At 39.3% G+C, this 26,948-nt stretch overlaps 1 protein-coding gene across 2 annotated transcripts in view; it reads left to right on the top strand.

Moving 5' to 3' along the window:
- Positions 1–25,642, top strand: part of nt5c1aa (5'-nucleotidase, cytosolic IAa) — a 41,355-nt gene extending 15,713 nt beyond the window's left edge. For both annotated transcript variants that reach the window (XM_065471263.1, XM_065471262.1), the window contains 3 exons: positions 2,940–3,062; positions 22,120–22,304; positions 23,345–25,642. In XM_065471263.1, coding sequence (XP_065327335.1) covers positions 2,940–3,062; positions 22,120–22,304; positions 23,345–23,701 — 665 coding nt within the window. In that variant the 3' untranslated portion in view covers positions 23,702–25,642. The remainder of the gene's footprint in view (positions 1–2,939; positions 3,063–22,119; positions 22,305–23,344) is intronic.
- The last annotated feature ends 1,306 nt before the right edge of the window (positions 25,643–26,948 follow it).

The following is a 26,948-nucleotide window of genomic DNA, read 5'->3' as shown; positions in this document are numbered from 1 at the left end:
TGTTTTTACCTAGAAAATACAATTAAAAGTCCAAGTCTTCATAGGACGTTTCCGGCACCCGGGCCTGGTGATGGACACCCCTGCCTTAGACTTAGCACAGCTTTAACCTCCTAGGACCTGGCGTCCACATATGTGGACATCACATTTTGGGTTGTCTAGACCAGAATACTAAATTTTGCTCTACATGGGCCTGATATTAGTGATGGGATTTCTGGCTCTTTTTAGAGAACCGGCTCTTTCGGCTCGACTCACTAAAAAGAGCTGGCTCTTTCGGCTCCGAACCGGCTCTTCAGGTTGTTTTGTTGCTTTAATTAATTTATTATTAACAATAATATAAAATTATGCACAAAAGGAATTACTAATGTAAAAAGAAGTGGTTTTATTTATATATGTTTATATATAAATATATGCCCCCTAGAGACAAAACACTTACAAACTCCAAAAAGCACGTACAAATTCCAAAGCACGTACAAACTCCAAAACACATTTCTAGCATGAACTGAACTTCCAAAACAGAGCTACCTAGATCACTTAAATTACACAATTGAAAGCATATGTGTATTGTTTGTGTATTTATACACAAGCACTCATATATATTCAAATAATAAAAAAAAAATGTTCATTTACCTGTTACTACCACACACCAAATCCGGTCGTTGGTACTTGCTGGCTTGTGTAGCCACTAGGTAGCAAAAGCTCTACACTGCGCCTAGCATCCTGGAGCACTTCTGTTGTCTTTTGTACGTGTTTTGAGTTTTTATGTGGTTCAGGGTTTGTACGTGTTTTGAAGTTTGTACGTGCTTTGTCTCTAGGGGCCACCGTAAATATACTTTTATTTATTCACTCCACATAAAATGTAATAAATAAATCATATAATACAAAAACCAACTATTCACATTTAAACTTTTAACTATTTAAATTTTCAGCTTTTTCCTTTTACAAATTTAAAGTTCAACAACAGAAAACATTGCAAACCACAACACAATTAAATATAAATTAAAATATGAAAACAAAAAGAACATACATATTCTCTGTCATATGGGCCTGCATGAATAAACTTTCTGAATCCTTTATCATCTGCAACTGAAAATAGTTGTGGATGGTGGATGATTACTATACCTTTCTAATGTGACGTTGTTGTCCCTGGCTCTCTTTCTCTGTCTCTCCCTCCTGCTCTGTTCCTGTGCTACTGAGTGTAACTACCGCCCCTCCCCCCTCATCCCAGCGTAAAGCATAAGGCTCGCATGCGGAGTGAAGCGGAAAAAACAGTGCGAGAGAGAGGGGGCGGGTGAGAGAAAGAAAAAAAAAAAAAAAAAAAAACACAGCTCGCGATTAGGAGCCGGCTCGCGTCGTTCACGTCAAAGAGGCGGCTCTAAGAGCCATTTCGTTCGCGACCGACACATCACTACCTGATATGCACTTACGGGGACATTATAATGCCATTGTTCTATCGAAATTTTAAACGAATGTCCTCATATGTGGATATCAGGCCCTTGTAGAGTAAAATCAGGTAAAAACATCATTCTTTGTTTTTACATTCATGAGGTCCCAATCAGCCCAAATAGCAAAGAGAAATTAAAAATGCTTGCTACGAAAGAGTTCGGGTCTTCCCTGCTGCAGCATGTACCGTATGTTCTCAAGAACATTTTAAGCCATCTTTTGTTATTTTTGGAGCGGTTACAACATATAAGCATTTAGGTATGATTATAGCCTGCTTGGGAAAAAAAGTAAGAGAAACTCACAATCAGAGTATAACACAAACTCAGTTAACATTCAGGCTGTCCAATTACTGTATCCATATTATCTGCTTTAGAGCAAATCAAATGTGTGTTTTCACTTGCAGCTGACTTTTTACACTAAAGGTCAGTGAGTACAGCGTAGCCTGGAATAACAGTTAGCTATGCAGCTTTACGGTCTCAGAAGGTCATTATGATGTCATTAGCTGCTGCAGTTTAGGCTCTAAAATGACTATTTTACAACACTAGAAGCAAATTACATGGAGTAGTAGTTTTAATGTACTCTGATATTTTATTTGCCTCTTTTAAGTTCCCAAACTTTGTGGGAGCCCCGTGCTAAGAAAGGCCAGTGGACCTTTATTGTGGATGAAGATAAATTCATGCCTCGGCGATTGCAGCTTTAAATAATTGGAATAACCTTCCCATTTCTCTTTTTATAAATCTCCCGCCCACACTAACCTCCTCCTCTTACTTCATCTCCATCTATCTTAGGTGTCGCCTACCTTTTCATTCTATTATGACCTTCAACTCTAATCAAACTCAATCCATCACCAGATATTACTCTATTATTTTACTCCCGTGCCCTTTCTAACAGCCCCCCATCCTCTGTTCCCTCATAAATACCAGCTCATTTTACCCGAGGACACAGATATAATCCGCAGATCTGTACTCGTGGATCTAATTACCTAATATCAGTCTCTTCTCATTTTCCACATACCGACTGTCCACTGCTCGGTGGATCAGTCCACAGCAGCGAATTAAAAGGCCTCCCCAGCCAAAATGTAAACAGACACTTTCCCACCAAGTCTTTTCGCTTCCTCCTCTCATCTGCACAGCCTCCGTCTTCCCACCCTTCTATTAACCCCCTCTCTGGACCCTCTCCACGTTTTAAGTACTTGTAAGTTTATCCTCTCACCATGTCTTTAGAACATCTTCGCTCCTTTTTGCCGTCCACGGCCCCCGAAGTGACCCCTTTGTGAACTCCCTGACAGTCAGAGCCCCAGCTTCTAGTGCAAATATAGATTATATAAGCAACTCTTTGAAGTCATGCGGTGTTTTCTGGTATGCTAACATACAAATAGATACATGTATCAACACTGTAATGGATCTGTAATGCTGATGATGTACTGAATGCTGACATTTAACACCAGATGATGTACTGAAATTAAAAACCTTGTTGCTATTTCTTCCTCTCATCCACAGACTTGTTCATTGAGAGGTTTTGTATGACGGGAGGAAGCAGTCCTATTGGCTACCTGAAGGCCTGGCAAACCAACCTCTACTTGTCTGCTGATGCCAACAAGGTTAGGGAGGCGCTGACTGAAGGTAAGGCCAGTCCTGCCACAAAGCTGAAAAATACTTAGAAGTTACTAAAGTTTACAGCTTTCTCTACGTTTCACACCAGATTTTTTATTATTTTTTTGCATTATGTGACTCTTATATAATAATGATTGAAAGCTGTAGCACGGGACTTTTACAAGCTAATAAATATCTGTTTATTAGCATTTTAAAAAAAGAGTTTACACAGTGTTAATGAAGTATATCGTTACCTCGTGACTCTGTATTTTGCACAGTTCTAAACCTGCTGTCTTTCATTGACTGTATATAAAAGATGGCCATTGTGTCGTACTTTATTAGTTTTGGATTGCTCATTTTGAAGCGTTAATGCTAGCTTTTTTTCCCCGCCATTTTTTTTTGTGTGTGTGTGTGTGTATTTCAGAAGTTTTGTATGAAACGGAGAACCAGCTTGACAGCTAAAGCTTGTCAGCTTGGTCAGCAAGCGGCATCCATAAACGGTGGCAGTGCTAGTAAACAGTTGACCTTTGCTCCAGGAGGGGCAAAGGGCCTAACCAACCACCTAAACATAAACCATAAACTGTACGAGTGCAACACACAAAGATGGCTGCTAACTGGTAGTAAGTGATGGACAAAGAAAAGACAAGAAAATTCTCTTGCAAATATTAAAGCACAAACGTCTTGCTGGACCACACAGCAGATCATATTGGAATTAATATTCTAAATTCCATTAAAAAGTGCAAACAGCACAAAACTTAAAATTGAATGAAAGTAAAATGAAGTCTAATAAACAGTGATTGGACCAGAGACCAATACACAGAACTATCAACATGCTTTTTAATTTTTGCATTTTAAGATGGGATTTATTGGGGATTAAATGGCTTTTGGAATGGGGCCTCTTGTAGTCCTTAGATTAACTGCAGATTTTGTCACCTCAGCATTGACCTAATTTTCCAGTCGTAGAGCGTGGGATGATTGGTTTACCAGAAAAACTAGGAACAACTAAAACAGGAATAGAAAATTGCTGCGAAAAATCTGAGGAATCTCCTGAGGATGGGTTACCGAATAACCACTAATCACCTGAGAGGATTACATTAGTACAGCATTTGGTTTATGTTCATATAATTACCATCCGACTATAGTGGAAGACAAAAGAATTCAGATCTGATAACAGTAGATGGCAGTGATCGTGCTCGTATTTGCCTCCAAATATGGGGTGCATTGCCACAATAGAAAAATATATTTATGCATGCTAGTATCCTGGTGTCCTCCTAGAGATCGGAGTAATTTAAATGGAGTAATCCAGTTATATGTTTTAGACATTTAGAAAGTCTCACAGAGGCACTTTAGCATACAAATTAAAGGGAAACCAGTAGCATCAAGTCATACACGGCCCTCACACTTCAGCTTTATTTTGATCAGGGAAATGTGTCCGAAGGAATGCCACCGAATCAGAAAGCTTTCGTGCCTCACATTTAATTAAATCCTCCTTCCGAGAAAGCTTGATCTTGAATTCTTTTCAAAGCACGCGTCATGTAAGCGCACTAGTTGGTTTGGCCTATTTGCATGCATTTTATTTACATGTAGTTTCAGCACACTTGACCTTTTCCAAGCTGGATAACAAAAACTCGTTTTTGAAAGTCTTTCCTATTTTTCAGACACAGATGGAAATGTTTTGAAATATATAGGTTCAAGTATGATTTGAAATTCATAGCAATAAAAAACTGATCTAATCCCTAAATCATAAATCCCCAAATATATGCCATGTCATACATAGAAAAAAACTACAAAGCAGCCTGCACACACACACACACACACACACACACACACATGTGTGTATTTATATCCTTGTGGGGACATCTCATTGACACAATGCTTTCCCTAGCCGCTTACCCTAACCCTAACCATCAAAAATGAATGCCTAACCCTGACCCTGACCCTAAACCTAACCATAACCTAATTGTAACCCTGACACTAAAACCACATTTTGAGTCTCAAAAATGCCTTCAAACTCGTGGGGACCGGGATTTTGGTCCCCACGAGGGCTGATTGTCCCCACAAGTATAGTAAACTACCAATTTTTGGTCCCCATGAAGATGTTAATACCCGTCCACACACACACACACACACACACACACACACTGTGCTGGGAGTGTACATTGTGAAATATTTCCATCCTGTTTGCATAAGAGGTAGCAATGACATCTTCTGTGGCGCTGCTGTGACATTACCATAAATCAGCATATTGATTTTTTTTAGTCTTTGCATTCTATTTGATGGTTTCCATGGTGCCATGGCACCGTGAGGGGTTACCAACATCCTATTTGTTGTAGCGTTGGCTAATTTGTGTCACAATTTGAAGGCACTGGAGAAGAATATATATGACACCTTTTGGGGGGGGGGGGGGGGGGGGGTGTGTGGGGGGGGGGGGGGTGAGGGGTGTGGGGCGGGGGGTGAGGGGTCAGGGGGTCAGGGGAGGGGGGTTTTTGCCTGGGGGCATTGCCCCCCACACCCCCTTTGCCGAGCTTAAAAACTGACATCTTGTGCACGTACGAGCACGCGCGCATGCACTCTCATGTACGCGCTTTCAGTCTTCCGAAAAGGGACACTTCCTGTGGTCCCACTGCGCATGCTCTGTCTCCTCCTAGCAGGGTGTTTTTTAATTAAAGGTTCATCAACCGCTGTAGGCATTTCGGGCTTTTCACGGTAAATTTACACAAACAGGAATGACTTTGTCTTTTATTCTATAGAAAGACTTTTGTTGTCAGAAAATCAAGCTGAAACGTCAGTGTGTTTTATAAGCAGATTTTCTACAGTTAGTAGCTAGTTAGTTGGCTGTTTCAGACTTTAAGTTGTTTATCTCAAGAAATGGTGAATAAGGATGTGGAGAGAGACCAAACTTTTATCCCTTTCATTAAATAACTGCATCCCCCCCCAAAAAACCTTTCACCTAAGAACAGCGCCGTTAGTTCGCATTCATTTTCAGTTAAAATTTAAAATAATTAAAACAAAAATAGGCGAGGGCTTTCCCAGACATTCTTTAAAACACAGATGTGCAACGCATTATTTAATTAGTGTTTATCAGCCGATGCGTTTTAGTTTTCAGTGTGAATATATACAAACAGGAGTTACTTTTGCAATAGTGTTTTACACACTCTAACCGAAATGGTAGATTTTGTGTGTTTTTTAACAACTGCACTTTGGGGAGGGGGATAGTTAAGGCGAATTTGAGGTCTGTGCTTTGGGGTGGGGGAAGAGGCATAAAGGTTTATAAAAGCCAGCAAACTCTATCCTTGAGCCTGACACCCGCACGTTAGTTTGTGTATTCGACCGTAAATTTTTAGAGAAAATACGCATTGAATTTTGATGCAATTTTTAAAACATAGATGTGCAATACATTATTTTAATGTCGTTTATCAAACGCTGTGTGCGTTTTGGTTTTCACTGTGAATGATTTACTTTTGTAAATGCAGGATCACATTTTTTTAATGGTGCTTTTGAGACACTGATCTGAAAGATAAATGCTTTCGGTAGAAGTAGCTTTGCTGGATTTTTTTTTTAACTTGGTGAAACATAGTGCGAAACTTGTAATTTAGTATTTTTACAGGTTTTAACTGCGTTGTCTTTCTGTCTTTCTGGAAAATGTTGGCAAACTTGTGACATGAGAGCATGCACCGTACTCTTCAGACCTGTCAGCTTTGCTCGTTTCATAGATCCTCTGTTGATAAAACTGATAAAACTCTAGATGTAAAATTTTAAGGCTACATATTATTTATCTCGCACTAAGTCTGCTTGGCATATGCTATGTATAAAGGCTCTTTCCAAAAAAGTGTAGAGGCGACTTTAGCGTGATTAATTTATTACAATGTCAGTTTTCCCTCCTTTGTCTAGCTGGTGCAAGTTTTTTGTTTATTTGTGAAACTGAGCGCGGTTGTGGACAATTCCGACTGTGCTGTTTGATTTGTGTTTCGTGCTGGATCACTTTCTTTAATTGTTACTTCTCTGCGAGCAGTGAAGAACCAAACTAGTACTTCAAAGTTTAGAATCAGTTTTGCCCCAGTGGCCAGTGCGAAGTTGTGCTGCAGATCCCAGTATGAAAGCTGAGGGTCCAGCCAGCCGGCAGAAAGGCCAGTTGATGCCTCGATGGGCATTGGAACCGGTTTTGCCCGCACAGAGCGTTTCTGACATGCTGGCGTTGCTTATGCATAAGAGAAAAGCAACAATACAGCGTGTTCTCTGCTCCAGGACATCCTTTCACACGGTATGTATGTCTGTCTGTCTGTCAGCGCTAATTATTCAAACCCTGTTTAAAAGGCGACTCATTTGTTGTCCAAAAACATTTCCTCTAAATTTGCAAAGTTACTGATTTAAAAATATATATTTTCGATTTTAGCTGGATGTCACACTCTAGACTCTTGAGCATATTTATATAGCAAAATTCACAATGGTATAACCATGTTAAATAAAAGATGCCCAAGTGTCCACCAATGCACTCTAATGCATGCCATTAATTACCTCTATAGCTGAAAAGAGTCTGTATCTATAATTTGTGGATCTGCTGATTTGTTTTTAATGTGGCACTTTTTTTTCCACGAAATGCAGATGATGAAATCCTCTTTATTTGAGAAAGTGTCCCTAAGCTATTGTTGTTCATACTTACTGAGTTCCCTAACCACTTCTTTGCTATGTCAGCAAACTTTCTGAACAGGAAAGGTATCGTAGATTTAAAGACACATCTTCATTGAAGCAAAGGCAAAAAATTGGAATGAATTTTATGTTCATATTAAAGAGTGAAAATCCAAAATCTGCTGCAATCTTTTGTATTAATGATCTCTCTCTCTCTCTCTCTCTCCCTGTGTGTGTGTGTGTGTGTGTGTGTGTGTGTGTGTGTGTGTGTGTGTGTGTGTGTGTGTGTGTGTGTGTGTGTGTGTGTGTGTGTGAGTGAGTGAGTGGGTGTGTATAATGCTGCGTGTGTGTGTGTGTGTGTGTGTGTGTGTGTGTGTACAGGAGAAAGGTGATGCCAGGAGCTTTTTTAATGCATTTCGAATCAACTTTTTTTTTTTTGTTTTACAAGAAGTGTATTTCATACATTGGAACAAATGTAATCTTTTCTATACTTTATAACTATGAAACTCTAAAGATTTTAAGTTCATGCACATTGTGAAACAAGAATCTAAATCTTTCTGTCACAATGATTTCTATAAACGCATGATGTTTATGGGGATAATGTGAAAAATCTTTTGTGGGCTCTAATAATGATCAGTGGTGATTGAAGAGGAAGCTTGAACCCTGGCTCTGGAGATTTTCATGACAAGTGACAGTGCAGACATTTGTTAATCAGAGAACATGTTTTATCATCATAACGACTGTGAATTTAAGCGTCGTTAAAGTGTCACTTCAGCAATGCTGCCAGGAGAAAGAAGTGTTGACTGATGTTTTTTTAATAGAAGACTTAAAACACTAAACTCTAATTTCTGGGGTTTATTTTAAGTTTACAGAATATAACGTCTGGTATGACAATGAGTTTTACTCCTCACTGTCTGTGTTATGTATATCCATTTATCATGTATGCTACTTTGCTCTGTGGACTAAAATGTTTCATTGTATTCATGAAATAAACCAGAATTTCAATGTCCGAATCTTTTTACTGTTTTTCTGCTTTTGTTCACTCCAAGTTTGACGAAACCCACAGCTCACTAACAATGTGGAGCAGTCTCAGTGTATTTAGCTGCTTTTTCCCTAAACACAATCAGTTGACTGGGAGAAATGCCTGTAGTCCTCACTTTGGTCATTGTGAATGTTGAAGGAGATTTGCTCCATAGACACCTTATACTAGTGTTTCCTACACTTAATCCAACACTACTATGTTCTATTTAAACCCAGATTCCTTTTATAGTTTGCAGTGAAATTTGTTAAACCGTTGCTTAATGGGACAGCAGTACAAGTCACTCTTTCCTAACACATTGTAGATAAGTTTATCGCTGGACAACACAGCTAGCAGTCTCACACACTCTTTAGGTTTTTGAAGTTTTGTGTGTAATGGTTTAGTCTATCACACCTTACCCTTTTCTCCCAGTATCACAACAGTATGACTCCCAAAGTACAGAGCAGTAAACAAGCAAGGACTCTGAAGTCAGAACAGAAAGATACAGTTGGAAGATGAATGATTGTGTTTTTATGATGCGTAGTAAACTACCCCGTCTTCTTTTTCTCTGTGTTGTTGTTCTTGTGTGTGTGTATGCTTTTAAAAGTCAAAGTACACATTAGCCACACTTACAAAAAACATTTTGAATTTCATTTAGAACTGAGATTCTACGTTGTAAGCAGAAATCTTATGCTCAGCCAGAAGCGTGTTTCCCCACTTTCACAATGCTGAGGTGTCAAATCCACAACCCCCAACAGATGGTTTGTCACACACTGGGTTCAAACACTCAAAAAGCAACACAACAGCAGGTTCATGAAGGACAAGCCCCCCTTTATTTGCACAGCCTCACACACTATAGATTTTTAAAGTTGTGGTGTACAATGGTATAGCCACAGATGTGACTTCTACTTTTGATAAAGATCACTCCACATGCATATTTCTTAAGAAATGAAGCGTCTTTATTAAGCTCTTATTTATACATGTCTACACAATAATAGACACCGTGTGCTCTGTGACATTATAGTCTTCTACTTCTGCGTCCATTGGTTTGCATTTTCAACTCCCAACCTTTCAGGTTGTTATGAACGGCTTATATTTCTAACATTTTGTGATGTAAAAGTGAATCATGCAGCTTTTTTATTTTCTGTCTGATGGAAGGACTTAAGACACGAGTTATTTAAACAATTCTAAATGACAGTGTGACGGCCATAGTACTTTATGCGGGTGAAATATGTTAAGGATAATGTTTCTCAATGTAACATGGCAAAGAACTTTTGGTTAGGATACAACATTTTGTAAACAGGTACCTCAGAAGCTGTACTGTCAGATCTATGCATGTAAGGTTAAACTTTCCACAGTACTTCCACTTAAGTAAGTAACCAAACACATAAAGTCACCCTCACCAATAATCAACTGTCCCTTGAAAAAGGTAGCACAAACAGACAACTGACTCAGCAATGATAAGTAGAGCTACCCTAGGCCGATACTCAAGCAGAAGAAAATTAAAAGTTGTTTTGGCTCGAAAGATTGAAGAAAAATATGTTTAATAATTCAACAAGACCCTGCACCTTCAACACATGTGCATTCAAATTTTGGAACAGGCTCAACATTGCTGTTGTTCAATAGTTTTTATCCACTTTCAAAAGTCATTTTATGGCTTTAATATTTCCAGCTGATAAGGAGACTTACAGCATTTCAAATGCCCGTCCAAATGCTTTAAACATCCGCTTTGTCTGTAACGACAGCATCAAACTGCAGAGCATTGTTTTTATTCAAATTCAGCATTTTCTGATGAAAATTTAGCTGCTTTTTTTTTTTTCACTGTAACACCCTCTCAGTGCCATTTTTTAGGATGATATTCTTGGAGATTCATTTTTTATATATATACACTTATGCTTTGGGAGTGAGGGTATCTAATACGCACGTTGTCACTGTGTTTTGTACTACCAACTGTGAGGGCTCTGCTTTTACTTTGAGCAGTCTGGTTTTATTTTGTCTCGTGAGTGTGTGTGTTTTTCAAAGGAGATCTTCATCAGTTTCATTTTGTTACCACAAACTTTGTGTAAAGTTCACAACAGAGGTAAAGAGATTTAAACACACCAGTTTAAGGAGGCATGCAGGGTTTTGGACCAGTTGCACAGGAGAGGTGAAGAAGAGAGTGTCAGCGGAGATGTGCAACAGAAGCAGAGGGAACATTTTACAAGATGATAAATGGCAGATTTAGATGATTACGGATTATGTTGACAAGATTAAAAGACACGTCCGTCAGAGTTCAGCAACATTTCAGTTTGATTAAATTAAAGTTGTTGTTTTTTTTTTTGTTTGTTTTTTTTAACTACACAGGGTTTATTTTCTCCTTTGATAGTAATCATATTGAACATGTCAGTGATGGAAACAAAAATATAAGGAAAAATGCTAAAGCGTGTCTAATTAAACTGTTCCTGTGAACCATAAATCATCCTTTAGTATGTTCGGTGTTACAAACTTGAAAAAGCACAGAAAAGATCATCGGACATTAATCTAATCAGTTTTCAGCCTTCATTCATATTGAAATGTTGAAATCTTTCCTGCTAGACCGAAGTGTAGCGTTTGATACCGTTGGCCATTACATTTTATTACATCTATTATTAAATGGAGAGTCCTCTTAACACACTGAAGTCAATTATGAAGCTCCACGGCTTCTGTGCAAAGACTAGTTCTGTTTACATTATACTTGCTTTAGAAGGCATAGCATATATTTTTACTGCTATGTAGATGATACCCGCTTTTATTGGTTAAACTGCTGGTATGTCTTAGATACATAATGAGCTTTAATTTTCTGCTTCTAAATTCAGATAAAACTGAGGTTATTGTAATATGGCATAAAAATCTTAGAAACACTGTGGCTAACAAGATCCTTTCTCTGGGTGGGATCGTCTGTTGTAGGGATTAGACACATTATAAGTAAAATTGAGGCACACAATCCCGTCGCACAACATCAACATTTATTTATATACAAAAATAAAAAATGCTTTTTTTACATAAAAGAATTGTAACTTTACAATTCATCACCGATTACGTGGGTACATAGTCCTCATCCTTAACCCATAGTGGTTCGGGTAATTCCTCAGGGCCTTGGAAGGGCGGCCATGCCCAGTCTATCTCATCAATGTCGGGAGAGTCGCCAAAATACAAAAAATCTTCCTCATCGTCGGTGTCCATAGTCCACACTTGTGGCGGTGAAGGGGGTGCGCTCCACTCTGACACTGGTGAATACGGTGCGTCTTCACTCCAATCTTCAAATGTAGGGTTTGTGGATGGATCTTCAGAGAGTAAAGATTGCACAGCATCCCTGATAGTACCAAGTACCAAGTATGTACCAAGTTCTGCCACATTGATGGTTGATTGAGCAGAAGGGCTGCAAGATGTCATTTTTTCATGGAGATATTCAACCCCAAAAGATAAGAAAGGACATTATCGTTCTTTTCTAAAGTTGACGGCCAGCTCTCCGGTTTTAAAAATCGCTGCCACTCCTACCCGCTCCTCTAAGAACATCCCACTTCCAGACCACGCCCGCCTTCTTTTACTTTAAAAAGAAGACCGCCGTCTCATTCCTTCAAAAGCCTTTTTTTTTAGCTCAAAAACAGAAAGAAAGATGGACTCTGCACCCCTGCGTCGCGCTGAGGAGGACAGTTCCTTGGCCAGTTCTTCGGACGAGAGCACAATAGTACCCGACACGCCCGGTTACTCTCGCCCCTTGGAGAAACTGCAGCAAGCCGACGAGCTTGACGGTTGGGCACCTTCTTTATTCATCGATACCGTGAAAACAGCGGTGTATCATCTAGTCAACCTTGTAATCAACAAGTACCGCACCGAAGAATGCAACGGCTGTAAGTTCGATCAACCCAGCCAGAGACAGCACGAGTGTCTGCAAGTGTTGGAGGAGGACTTTTACGCTGAAAATTATTACAGCATCAGAAAAAGACTCCTCACCCCTCGTTTCATTCCTTCCATTCAACGCCTGCTGATTGCCCGGAACATCAAAACGGACGATGTCAAAGTCGGCACAGTCGCGGAGACTCTCTTGCATGAGCTCAAATCAGTGAGGAAAGTCTTTGACGCCATTACCGAGGCCTACGACAATCTAGTGGGGGAGGATGTGGTGAAAATCGGACAGCTGTGGATGGTCACAGAATGTTACAAAGGAGGCCGCTAATGCTTTCTCTGAAAGACTGATTCTTTCCAAAAAACACGTATGGTACCGTATCTTTAAACAGTTACCCTTTTTTTCTTTCTTAAAACATGTAATCTGCATTTTGCCACATCTTTTAAAAGCATGTACGCTTTTTCAAGCATGTATCTTACGTTTTAGCACATTCAAAAACAAACAAACAAACAAAAAAAACATGTATCCTGTTTTCAACCATGTATCCTGATATGGCCCTGAGGAATTACCCGAACCACTATGGGTTAAGGATGAGGACTATGTACCCACGTAATCGGTGATGAATTGTAAAGTTACAATTCTTTTATGTAAAAAAAGCATTTTTATTTTTGTATATAAATAAATGTTGATGTTGTGCGACGGGATTGTGTGCCTCAATTTTACTTATAATGTGTCTAATCCCTACAACAGACGATCCCACCCAGAGAAAGGATCTTGTTAGCCACAGTGTTTCTAAGATTTTTATGCCATATTACAATAACCTCAGTTTTATCTGAATTTAGAAGCAGAAAATTAAAGCTCATTATGTATCTAAGACATACCAGCAGTTTAACCAATAAAAGCGGGTATCATCTACATAGCAGTAAAAATATATGCTATGCCTTCTAAAGCAAGTATAATGTAAACAGAACTAGTCTTTGCACAGAAGCCGTGGAGCTTCATAATTGACTTCAGTGTGTTAAGAGGACTCTCCATTTAATAATAGATGTAATAAAATGTAATGGCCAACGGTATCAAACGCTACACTTCGGTCTAGCAGGAAAGATTTCAACATTTCAATATGAATGAAGGCTGAAAACTGATTAGATTAATGTCCGATGATCTTTTCTGTGCTTTTTCAAGTTTGTAACACCGAACATACTAAAGGATGATTTATGGTTCACAGGAACAGTTTAATTAGACACGCTTTAGCATTTTTCCTTATATTTTTGTTTCCATCACTGACATGTTCAATATGATTACTATCAAAGGAGAAAATAAACCCTGTGTAGTTAAAAAAAACAAACAAAAAAAAAAACAACAACTTTAATTTAATCAAACTGAAATGTTGCTGAACTCTGACGGACGTGTCTTTTAATCTTGTCAACATAATCCGTAATCATCTAAATCTGCCATTTATCATCTTGTAAAATGTTCCCTCTGCTTCTGTTGCACATCTCCGCTGACACTCTCTTCTTCACCTCTCCTGTGCAACTGGTCCAAAACCCTGCATGCCTCCTTAAACTGGTGTGTTTAAATCTCTTTACCTCTGTTGTGAACTTTACACAAAGTTTGTGGTAACAAAATGAAACTGATGAAGATCTCCTTTGAAAAACACACACACTCACGAGACAAAATAAAACCAGACTGCTCAAAGTAAAAGCAGAGCCCTCACAGTTGGTAGTACAAAACACAGTGACAACGTGCGTATTAGATACCCTCACTCCCAAAGCATAAGTGTATATATATAAAAAATGAATCTCCAAGAATATCATCCTAAAAAATGGCACTGAGAGGGTGTTACAGTGAAAAAAAAAAAAGCAGCTAAATTTTCATCAGAAAATGCTGAATTTGAATAAAAACAATGCTCTGCAGTTTGATGCTGTCGTTACAGACAAAGCGGATGTTTAAAGCATTTGGACGGGCATTTGAAATGCTGTAAGTCTCCTTATCAGCTGGAAATATTAAAGCCATAAAATGACTTTTGAAAGTGGATAAAAACTATTGAACAACAGCAATGTTGAGCCTGTTCCAAAATTTGAATGCACATGTGTTGAAGGTGCAGGGTCTTGTTGAATTATTAAACATATTTTTCTTCAATCTTTCGAGCCAAAACAACTTTTAATTTTCTTCTGCTTGAGTATCGGCCTAGGGTAGCTCTACTTATCATTGCTGAGTCAGTTGTCTGTTTGTGCTACCTTTTTCAAGGGACAGTTGATTATTGGTGAGGGTGACTTTATGTGTTTGGTTACTTACTTAAGTGGAAGTACTGTGGAAAGTTTAACCTTACATGCATAGATCTGACAGTACAGCTTCTGAGGTACCTGTTTACAAAATGTTGTATCCTAACCAAAAGTTCTTTGCCATGTTACATTGAGAAACATTATCCTTAACATATTTCACCCGCATAAAGTACTATGGCCGTCACACTGTCATTTAGAATTGTTTAAATAACTCGTGTCTTAAGTCCTTCCATCAGACAGAAAATAAAAAAGCTGCATGATTCACTTTTACATCACAAAATGTTAGAAATATAAGCCGTTCATAACAACCTGAAAGGTTGGGAGTTGAAAATGCAAACCAATGGACGCAGAAGTAGAAGACTATAATGTCACAGAGCACACGGTGTCTATTATTGTGTAGACATGTATAAATAAGAGCTTAATAAAGACGCTTCATTTCTTAAGAAATATGCATGTGGAGTGATCTTTATCAAAAGTAGAAGTCACATCTGTGGCTATACCATTGTACACCACAACTTTAAAAATCTATAGTGTGTGAGGCTGTGCAAATAAAGGGGGGCTTGTCCTTCATGAACCTGCTGTTGTGTTGCTTTTTGAGTGTTTGAACCCAGTGTGTGACAAACCATCTGTTGGGGGTTGTGGATTTGACACCTCAGCATTGTGAAAGTGGGGAAACACGCTTCTGGCTGAGCATAAGATTTCTGCTTACAACGTAGAATCTCAGTTCTAAATGAAATTCAAAATGTTTTTTGTAAGTGTGGCTAATGTGTACTTTGACTTTTAAAAGCATACACACACACAAGAACAACAACACAGAGAAAAAGAAGACGGGGTAGTTTACTACGCATCATAAAAACACAATCATTCATCTTCCAACTGTATCTTTCTGTTCTGACTTCAGAGTCCTTGCTTGTTTACTGCTCTGTACTTTGGGAGTCATACTGTTGTGATACTGGGAGAAAAGGGTAAGGTGTGATAGACTAAACCATTACACACAAAACTTCAAAAACCTAAAGAGTGTGTGAGACTGCTAGCTGTGTTGTCCAGCGATAAACTTATCTACAATGTGTTAGGAAAGAGTGACTTGTACTGCTGTCCCATTAAGCAACGGTTTAACAAATTTCACTGCAAACTATAAAAGGAATCTGGGTTTAAATAGAACATAGTAGTGTTGGATTAAGTGTAGGAAACACTAGTATAAGGTGTCTATGGAGCAAATCTCCTTCAACATTCACAATGACCAAAGTGAGGACTACAGGCATTTCTCCCAGTCAACTGATTGTGTTTAGGGAAAAAGCAGCTAAATACACTGAGACTGCTCCACATTGTTAGTGAGCTGTGGGTTTCGTCAAACTTGGAGTGAACAAAAGCAGAAAAACAGTAAAAAGATTCGGACATTGAAATTCTGGTTTATTTCATGAATACAATGAAACATTTTAGTCCACAGAGCAAAGTAGCATACATGATAAATGGATATACATAACACAGACAGTGAGGAGTAAAACTCATTGTCATACCAGACGTTATATTCTGTAAACTTAAAATAAACCCCAGAAATTAGAGTTTAGTGTTTTAAGTCTTCTATTAAAAAAACATCAGTCAACACTTCTTTCTCCTGGCAGCATTGCTGAAGTGACACTTTAACGACGCTTAAATTCACAGTCGTTATGATGATAAAACATGTTCTCTGATTAACAAATGTCTGCACTGTCACTTGTCATGAAAATCTCCAGAGCCAGGGTTCAAGCTTCCTCTTCAATCACCACTGATCATTATTAGAGCCCACAAAAGATTTTTCACATTATCCCCATAAACATCATGCGTTTATAGAAATCATTGTGACAGAAAGATTTAGATTCTTGTTTCACAATGTGCATGAACTTAAAATCTTTAGAGTTTCATAGTTATAAAGTATAGAAAAGATTACATTTGTTCCAATGTATGAAATACACTTCTTGTAAAACAAAAAAAAAAAAGTTGATTCGAAATGCATTAAAAAAGCTCCTGGCATCACCTTTCTCCTGTACACACACACACACACACACACACACACACACGCAGCATTATACACACCCACTCACTCACTCACACACACACACACACACACACACACACACACACACACACACACACACACACACACACACACACACACACACACACAGGGAGAGAGAGAGAGAGAGAGAGATCATTAATACAAAAGATTGCAGCAGATTTTGGATTTTCACTCTTTAATATGAACATAAAATTCATTCCAATTTTTTGCCTTTGCTTCAATGAAGATGTGTCTTTAAATCTACGATACCTTTCCTGTTCAGAAAGTTTGCTGACATAGCAAAGAAGTGGTTAGGGAACTCAGTAAGTATGAACAACAATAGCTTAGGGACACTTTCTCAAATAAAGAGGATTTCATCATCTGCATTTCGTGGAAAAAAAAGTGCCACATTAAAAACAATTCAGCAGATCCACAAATTATAGATACAGACTCTTTTCAGCTATAGAGGTAATTAATGGCATGCATTAGAGTGCATTGGTGGACACTTGGGCATCTTTTATTTAACATGGTTATACCATTGTGAATTTTGCTATATAAATATGCTCAAGAGTCTAGAGTGTGACATCCAGCTAAAATCGAAAATATATATTTTTAAATCAGTAACTTTGCAAATTTAGAGGAAATGTTTTTGGACAACAAATGAGTCGCCTTTTAAACAGGGTTTGAATAATTAGCGCTGACAGACAGACAGACATACATACCGTGTGAAAGGATGTCCTGGAGCAGAGAACACGCTGTATTGTTGCTTTTCTCTTATGCATAAGCAACGCCAGCATGTCAGAAACGCTCTGTGCGGGCAAAACCGGTTCCAATGCCCATCGAGGCATCAACTGGCCTTTCTGCCGGCTGGCTGGACCCTCAGCTTTCATACTGGGATCTGCAGCACAACTTCGCACTGGCCACTGGGGCAAAACTGATTCTAAACTTTGAAGTACTAGTTTGGTTCTTCACTGCTCGCAGAGAAGTAACAATTAAAGAAAGTGATCCAGCACGAAACACAAATCAAACAGCACAGTCGGAATTGTCCACAACCGCGCTCAGTTTCACAAATAAACAAAAAACTTGCACCAGCTAGACAAAGGAGGGAAAACTGACATTGTAATAAATTAATCACGCTAAAGTCGCCTCTACACTTTTTTGGAAAGAGCCTTTATACATAGCATATGCCAAGCAGACTTAGTGCGAGATAAATAATATGTAGCCTTAAAATTTTACATCTAGAGTTTTATCAGTTTTATCAACAGAGGATCTATGAAACGAGCAAAGCTGACAGGTCTGAAGAGTACGGTGCATGCTCTCATGTCACAAGTTTGCCAACATTTTCCAGAAAGACAGAAAGACAACGCAGTTAAAACCTGTAAAAATACTAAATTACAAGTTTCGCACTATGTTTCACCAAGTTAAAAAAAAAATCCAGCAAAGCTACTTCTACCGAAAGCATTTATCTTTCAGATCAGTGTCTCAAAAGCACCATTAAAAAAATGTGATCCTGCATTTACAAAAGTAAATCATTCACAGTGAAAACCAAAACGCACACAGCGTTTGATAAACGACATTAAAATAATGTATTGCACATCTATGTTTTAAAAATTGCATCAAAATTCAATGCGTATTTTCTCTAAAAATTTACGGTCGAATACACAAACTAACGTGCGGGTGTCAGGCTCAAGGATAGAGTTTGCTGGCTTTTATAAACCTTTATGCCTCTTCCCCCACCCCAAAGCACAGACCTCAAATTCGCCTTAACTATCCCCCTCCCCAAAGTGCAGTTGTTAAAAAACACACAAAATCTACCATTTCGGTTAGAGTGTGTAAAACACTATTGCAAAAGTAACTCCTGTTTGTATATATTCACACTGAAAACTAAAACGCATCGGCTGATAAACACTAATTAAATAATGCGTTGCACATCTGTGTTTTAAAGAATGTCTGGGAAAGCCCTCGCCTATTTTTGTTTTAATTATTTTAAATTTTAACTGAAAATGAATGCGAACTAACGGCGCTGTTCTTAGGTGAAAGGTTTTTTGGGGGGGGATGCAGTTATTTAATGAAAGGGATAAAAGTTTGGTCTCTCTCCACATCCTTATTCACCATTTCTTGAGATAAACAACTTAAAGTCTGAAACAGCCAACTAACTAGCTACTAACTGTAGAAAATCTGCTTATAAAACACACTGACGTTTCAGCTTGATTTTCTGACAACAAAAGTCTTTCTATAGAATAAAAGACAAAGTCATTCCTGTTTGTGTAAATTTACCGTGAAAAGCCCGAAATGCCTACAGCGGTTGATGAACCTTTAATTAAAAAACACCCTGCTAGGAGGAGACAGAGCATGCGCAGTGGGACCACAGGAAGTGTCCCTTTTCGGAAGACTGAAAGCGCGTACATGAGAGTGCATGCGCGCGTGCTCGTACGTGCACAAGATGTCAGTTTTTAAGCTCGGCAAAGGGGGTGTGGGGGGCAATGCCCCCAGGCAAAAACCCCCCTCCCCTGACCCCCTGACCCCTCACCCCCCGCCCCACACCCCTCACCCCCCCCCCCCCCCCACACACCCCCCCCCCCCCCCCCCCCCCCAAAAGGTGTCATATATATTCTTCTCACTGGTCATTTTCTGCCAAAGAAATAAGAGCCATTAAAATGCAATGATGGAAAATTTGTGGGACTTGAGGTGACAACCACATCCAACGATTTAAATCCGTTCAGTGCAGCGAATTTCATGCTGCATTATTACTGCAGCCAACACAGAGGAGGTTTTTGTGACACACACTGTGTCACTGGGTGTATAAACTTGAGCACTTGGAGACACATTTAAGGAAAATTAACTGGCTCTGTAAAGCTTCAAGTGGCTATGGTTTAACTTCTGTCGCACAATAAACCTGCTCTGGAGCACGTAAGAAATCCACAAGTGCAAAATGAGCGCCTACTGACCAGTCAGTTTGCCAGAAAATCGCATCACCATTTCTGGAAGATAGTGAGACGTTTTTCTTTCCCGACAAGCACTGAGAAGAAATATAAAAGCTCAGGAGCAACATTACTCATAGCTTGTTTTTCCCCGTTGGCCGCAAGCAGCAAATCAGTTTTATTTTTCTATCAGCCTTAACATAGAAATGTAATCCCAACACAGGACGGTCTAAGCCATGCACTTTATGACCTTATATAAAATTTGCAGATAAACCCACTTACTGGTTTGAATTCTGTTTTTATATTTGCTCTTTGTTTGCTCTCACATAGTTTTAACCCTGCTGGGTTGCAGCTGAAAGAATTCATGAATTTGATCTGAGACTTAATTATGGGCTGTCTGTAAATGGACTGCGTTTATGCACCACTTTTGCAGTCTTTCTGACCTCTTGAAGCACTTTGCACTACAGTCACATTCACACATTAATACAGCAGGTTTTCATAAGGTGTAGAGCTGTTTTGTGTTTAACCTCGCTCTATTTTTCCTCACGTTATAATTTTCGTTTTGTTTGTAAAGTATCCGCTCTGCTGCCAGGAGACCTGTGCATGCTTGTGATTGGTCATACGTTGCAAACGTCACCGTCTTCATGTGCACACACACATGCTACATAGGGCATGCCACGTTGATGACTGGGAAGGCCACAGAACAATATAACCTAAAGGGATCAAGGGTTTCCTTTAAACTGTCAACCATCTGTAGCTGTCAAGGCATCTCCAGGGACTTTCTTCATGTCATTTACGAGCTTTATGCCAGTAATGCAGCACCTCTGTGGGAGGCAGCTCCTCAAAAACACAGAGCACACAAGCAGTGAAGCAAAGGAAGTGGTTCTGACATTTTACTTGAAAGCTCTTAATTAGCTGTAAATCCATTTGTTAATACTTCCTCTGAGTGTTAGAGCATGTTTTTAAGGACTGCGGCTATGAAGGTGACAGTTAAAACCTTCCTGATTTGTTCTGTTTCTGGCAGGAAATGAAAGAGAGCACTGAATGAAGTGAAAGATGCTTTTTTTGCACCTTAGAAAATCAAAAGATCTATTTGTGAACTGAAGTGACGTTTAAAAGCTGATTTTATCTAAACAAGTGATGTCTCTGTTTACTTGATTCTCAACACCTCAATATGCAAATACACTGCTCAAAAAAATTAAAGGAACACTTTTTTAATCAGAGTGTAGCACCAACTAAATTAAGATGCCTTGCTGTGTCTCCCAGCACAGTCTCAAGAGCATGGGGAAGATTCCTGGAGACAGACAGTTACTCTAGGGCCCTTAACCCACCAGCAAGACTGTTATTTGCTTCTTTGTGCAAGAAGGAACTGGATGAGCGCTGCCAGAGCTACAAAATGACCTCCAGTAGGACACTGGTTTGAATGTCTCTGACCAAACAATCCGAAACAGACTTTATGAGGGTGGCCTAATAGCCAGTGGACCCTGTGCTTATTGCCTGGCACCGTGGAGCCCAATGGGCATTTGTCGTAGAATATCAGAATTGGCAGATCCACCGCTGGCACCTGTGCCTCTCTCTGTGCTTTTCACAGAGAGAGAACAAGTTCACCCTGAGCACATGTGACAGACATTAAAGAGTCTGGAAAAACTGTGGAGAACGTTATACTGTCTGTAACATCACTGGTCTTTCAGTGATGGTCTGTAGAGAGATATACATGGCAGGTATACCGGCTAGGTAATTGCAGACTGACTGCCATTAGTATTAGGATGAAACCCTTGGATCTTTGTCAGGCCCTACACTGGTACACTGGGTCCTGGGTTCCTCAAGGTGCAAATGACAATGCATGCTCTCATGTGGTGAGAGTATGCAGGCGGTTCCTGAAAGATTAAGAAATTGATATCCTTGACTGGCCCCCAGTTTATCTCAAATTGTCCATGAGCTCTTTGATGCTCTGATCCAGATCTTGGGGGAGATCCTCCAGGACACCATCCATCATATTATTAGGAACATCCCCCATGAGCCTGTGGGGGCCATACACACTATTCAGTACCATTTTGAGTTGCTGCAATGAAATTACAGGAAAACAGACTAGCCATGAACTGAAACGTGAAGTAAAGGAAGCAGGGCAAAATAACTGATAGGGAAGGCAACTCCTGACTCCCTCTAAAGAAGAAGTGCAGAGAGTGCAGTTAAGAATTAAGTGCAGGGAACTGAAATGAAGGAATTAATCATAATGTAGTAATGTTAAAAACAAATGAAGTGTACAAACACAACTTCCCTTTAGCTGTAATCAACTAAGTGATAGCTGAGCCCTTTATTGTCTTATGCATTTGTGTTCAGGCATCGCAGCAGCCACCATGTTCATGCCGGAGAAGATGACAGAGGTATCCGAGTCCCAGCTGAGAGTGGCATTTGATGGCGATGCTGTCCTCTTCTCAGATGAGTCAGAACGCATCTTCAAGGCCCACGGGCTGGACAAATTCTTCGAACATGAGAAGGAAAATGAGGACAGGCTACTGGACCATGTTTGTATTCTTTAATTGAATTTCTTTGCATTTGTTGATTTTTATTCTATTCAGTTTAATTTATAGAGCACCAAATCACAACAACAGTGACCTCAAGGTGCTATTGTGAAGACCCTACAAGAATAGAGAGAAAACATCAACAAACCTTTAAACTAGCACTTTAGCGACAGAGGCAAAGAAAAACTCTCTTTTAACAGGAAGACACCTTGTCCAGAGAACCAGGAGTGGCAGCCATCTGCTAAGACTAGATGATTTGAGGGGCAGAGTGTATTTTAATATGTTTCTCTTAACAGCATCCGTGGTGTTGGTGACAACATAAAGTACATCCTGCACCCTAACTCTCGGAGGCCTAAGTTGTCATTGGTCACAACCCATAACCCTATGAGAATATATAATTATTTTTTTTGTTAAATTGTTCTTTCAAGGCAATCAGAGAACAAAGAAAACAAATTCAGGTGACACACAACAAAAAGTATTTCACATTTTCTTCCTTGAAATTTCAGTTTTGTCTTTCTTTAAAATAAGATTAGCAATTAGCTTGGAGCTTAGAAGGTTAATACCTGAGGCTAAATTTCAAAGAAAAAGAAAAGGAAAACTAACTGCAGATTACACGCACAATATCCCAGACTGAGATGACTCCAAAGAGTGTAGCAATCCTTGAAAACATTATATTCTTCCTAACATTACATTATCTTTTCCAAGCAGCCCCAATGATGAGCGTGCATATGGTCTCCACATGAAATCCATTTCAGTAACTGATTATTCTATGAATATATTATGCAAAATGAAATGAAATAATAAATTGTTTCAAAAGACTGTCAGTTGACATGTCATTCTCCTTGACAACCAGCAATTTCAGAAATTAGCAGTGCATACCTCACGCTGTGCTACATTACAATAAAATGGTGCTAGCTCAATCAGGGTTTGTATGTGTTACATACACATAAAGCTGATGCGTGACAAGTCAAAGATGAGTCAAATCTTAACATATACAAAAGAAAACAGATAGCAGATCCTCACTAGCTCTTCCTCTTTGGCAGGGTCCCCTGAAGGGCTTCCTGGAGGCACTGGGGAAGCTCCAGAAAAAGTTTTACGCTAAAGGCCAGCGTCTGGACTGCCCTATCCGCACCTACCTGGTCACAGCTCGTAGTGCAGCAAGTTCTGGGATTCGGGCTCTCAAGACACTTCGGGCCTGGGGGCTGGAGATCGATGAGGCCTTGTTCCTTGCAGGAGCACCAAAGGGCCCTATGCTGGAGAAGATAAGGCCACACATCTACTTCGATGATCAGATGTTTCACGTAGAGGGAGCGGCAGAGATGGGTACCATCGCTGCACATGTTCCCTATGGCATTGCACAGAAACATAACTCCAAGCACAACACCAGCGCAGGGAAGTAGACAAAAGGACTTTGGATGTTAGAGACCTGGTAGAGGGAGGGGAGATTATCTTAGGGCAAAACAGAAAGTTGTTAAAGTAAAAGTCAGATGATGAACTTTTTCTATTTTTTAACCTTATGGAAATACATGTTTGCTTGACCACAGTATCTACTGCCTCGGCTTAGTGCTACTACTTTAGGAGTCAGATAAGAAATCTGGATAAAGGTCAACAACAGGTCTGGAACCTGAGATGACCCAACAACCAAGGTGTCCAAAAACGAGTGTTTCATTAAATCATGCTTTGGTGCTTGACTAAGTATTTCTCTTACTACTCCTTGTCTTCATAGCGAAGACACCTAAGTGAACAACTGAATTGTTTATATATATGTAACAGTGCACTGAATGTTAATAAATGAACTGTGAGCACAATGCAGAGATATTATATTGTTAACCATTATGGTGATGTACTATAGCATTAAAGTAATAATTTAAAGTTTTGTCAAACATTTTATAGTTCTATTACACACAAATGTAAAAAGATTAGGGTGCATCTGTACAAAATGTGTTGTATATTACTGAAGCATTCAATGCCATCTGTTCTTGTGTTCCAAAATCCAAATCAAATATAGAAAGCCATTTGGTGCCTTAGGAGTGGAATTATACTTCTCTTGGGTGAACACAGGCAGGAGGGCACAGACGGTTTGGTTTATACTTCAGTGAAATATGTTTCTAACTGTTTTAACCCCACGTGGCACCTGACAGGATCTTTGACGCTGTGATGTGTTTTTATCCAAAATACCCTCCACTCCTTCGTATTTGGAAATATTTTAACTATAACAATATTAGAACTACTGTAATGTGGACTGATATGAGAAACTCGTGGGAGCTCTGGCTTTGCATGATGCTTCGCAGCTCAGAGCTGTTCAAATGGTACATAATTAGCATGCTATATTGATTGATTTCTTTTCTTTATTTTTAAGATTTGTGGGGTTTTGTTTTGGAATTTTTTATTTTGAGAGAGAAAAGAACAATGGAAAAGAGAGATGGATGAGATATGCAACAAGTTGCCCCTGCTGGCAATCAGACAGGTCACAAGTACTGTATGTAGTATGCAACTTAACCAATAGTGACCACACAGTGTTAGAAATATATTACTGTAGCGAAGAAACCATGTTATTTACATTTCTAGTAGCAAACTATGGCTGTATGCTCTAGAAGTTGCCTTTAGTTTCAATGAATGTATAACTTACAGCCAATTATGTTGTATAGCTTCCATGACGTTTTATGCAATACCATAAACAGAAAACCAAAGTAAAACTTGGCAATTACATGTTAAAACCTAAGCTTGTTAAGGCTTTCACAGTTCATGGCATAGCTAAATTGAATTTCAATCCGTTTTAGCTGATATGTAGCATGCTAAAGTTTACCATGCTAGCATGCTAAAGTTTACTGTGCTAGCATGCTAATGTTCCCACAAATATGTGATCCTAAGGACGTCTTAGTCTAACAAAACACTGACTTAACTGAATGAACCTGAGTTTTACCTCCATAGTTAACCAGTGGAGCAAGTGTCATATTTGTACAGGTTTGCTAACCTAAGAGACTTTAGCTACGATTTGAAAGCTAGGTCTTTTGCTAATATTCCAACTAGAGCACACACGTTACAGGTAGACATAAGCCAGCAATCTTGGGTTGAATTCTCTGTCTTGTATACCCAGGTGACTTTGTTTAATGGTGTAAAGTTTAACCATCACAACTCCATTTCTAAATTGTAGTTAGAGAATCTTGCTAATGTTTGATAGAAAAATATAATTTTTTCTATTATAGACAAAATCCCTGCAGTGACCTTTAGAAAATGCCAGTCTACTTCGCTTGACTCTACTTGCTACCAGTGTATAATTAGAGACGCATCATTACGCTTAATCAGTCTTCTGAGTACCACGGGGTTCAGAAAAGTGACAAGCAACCCGCAGGTTTAACCTCACAGGCAACACACATACAGTAATTAAACAGATGTGTCTCTTGGCAAACTAAAACAACTGCTGACTTGTGAGCAGATAAAGTTTCAGCACGACAAGCTAATCAGGGAACTCTGGGCTTCAGGGTGACATTCGGTTTCAGCTTGAACAGATCCAACAGCACTTTGATAACTGCTTTATTGGAGGATTTGCAAGATTAAGAAAATGTAAATGGACAATAAATAAAGATTACAATTGAAGTACCGGCTTTATTTTCATTTGTTTGTGAAAACTGATATAGATTACATGGTTCTGTTTACATTCAGTGGCATGCACTCCTTCAGTCCACCATGGAGTGGCAGCATCGCACCATGGTGGAATGATTAATGAGCTGCTGCAGCAACCGCTCTTCACTCAGGGCAGCGATGAAGATGGAAAGAAGCGACCACTTCGCTTTGATTTAACAGCTCCACGCACATAAAAGTTATCCTAATTTATGTCAGTTTTTTAATCTTTGCATCCTTTATTATTATCTTTTTGTGACAAATCCTCCCTTTCTCCATCTAATTTATCAGTCTTCACACTGAGCAGAATCACATTACGACCCACACTTTCATCCACATATCTATGATAAATGTGCTAATATTCCCAATATGGTTCATACCCAGCTGAATTTGATCTTTCTAGCAGAGTGATAAAAGCCACAGAGAGCCAACATCCAGCACTGGACTACCTGGCACCATATCGCTAACAGCTCCACAGGGAGGGCCCTGCTGGTGAACGCTGACGGATTGACATTGACGTGGATTTTATAAGCTCCAAATCAGCTATGAGACAATGTTGTTGGCAACCTTTTCGGTGAGAGAGTAGGGACAGATAGAAAAGATATGGCCAGCTGGCACACACTGCAAAGTCTATCCACATTTAATGACACATGTGTAAGGCTGCCAGCTGTATCCATAAACAGACAATAACCATCAGCGTGGAAGGAGATGAGTGAAAGAGGATGGCTCTGTGCTCTGCTGTGCCTGACTGAGATCGTGGCTGTGGACTAAAATGACCATAACGACCTGACGTCCTGTACCTTATAGGTAACTTCTGGAAGGCACTCAAGTGGAGTGTAAAGAGAAATTGCCAGGATATATATTTTCATTTGATGTGCTCAGCAGTGCAGTGATGAGAGGACGATCATGCAGATGTAAATGTAAGGAAAAGAAACGATCAGAGTGAAGAAGGCTGCTGTTTCAAACAGGGATACCATTCACTGCTAGGGGTGACCAAATGTAGAGCTTAACAGCCCTTAAGCTCAA

The sequence above is a fragment of the Pelmatolapia mariae genome, linkage group LG22 (assembly GCF_036321145.2).
Source record: "Pelmatolapia mariae isolate MD_Pm_ZW linkage group LG22, Pm_UMD_F_2, whole genome shotgun sequence".
Classification (NCBI taxonomy): domain Eukaryota; kingdom Metazoa; phylum Chordata; class Actinopteri; order Cichliformes; family Cichlidae; genus Pelmatolapia; species Pelmatolapia mariae.
Note: the sequence above shows the minus strand (reverse complement) of the source record. Positions and strands in the feature narration are given on the sequence as shown.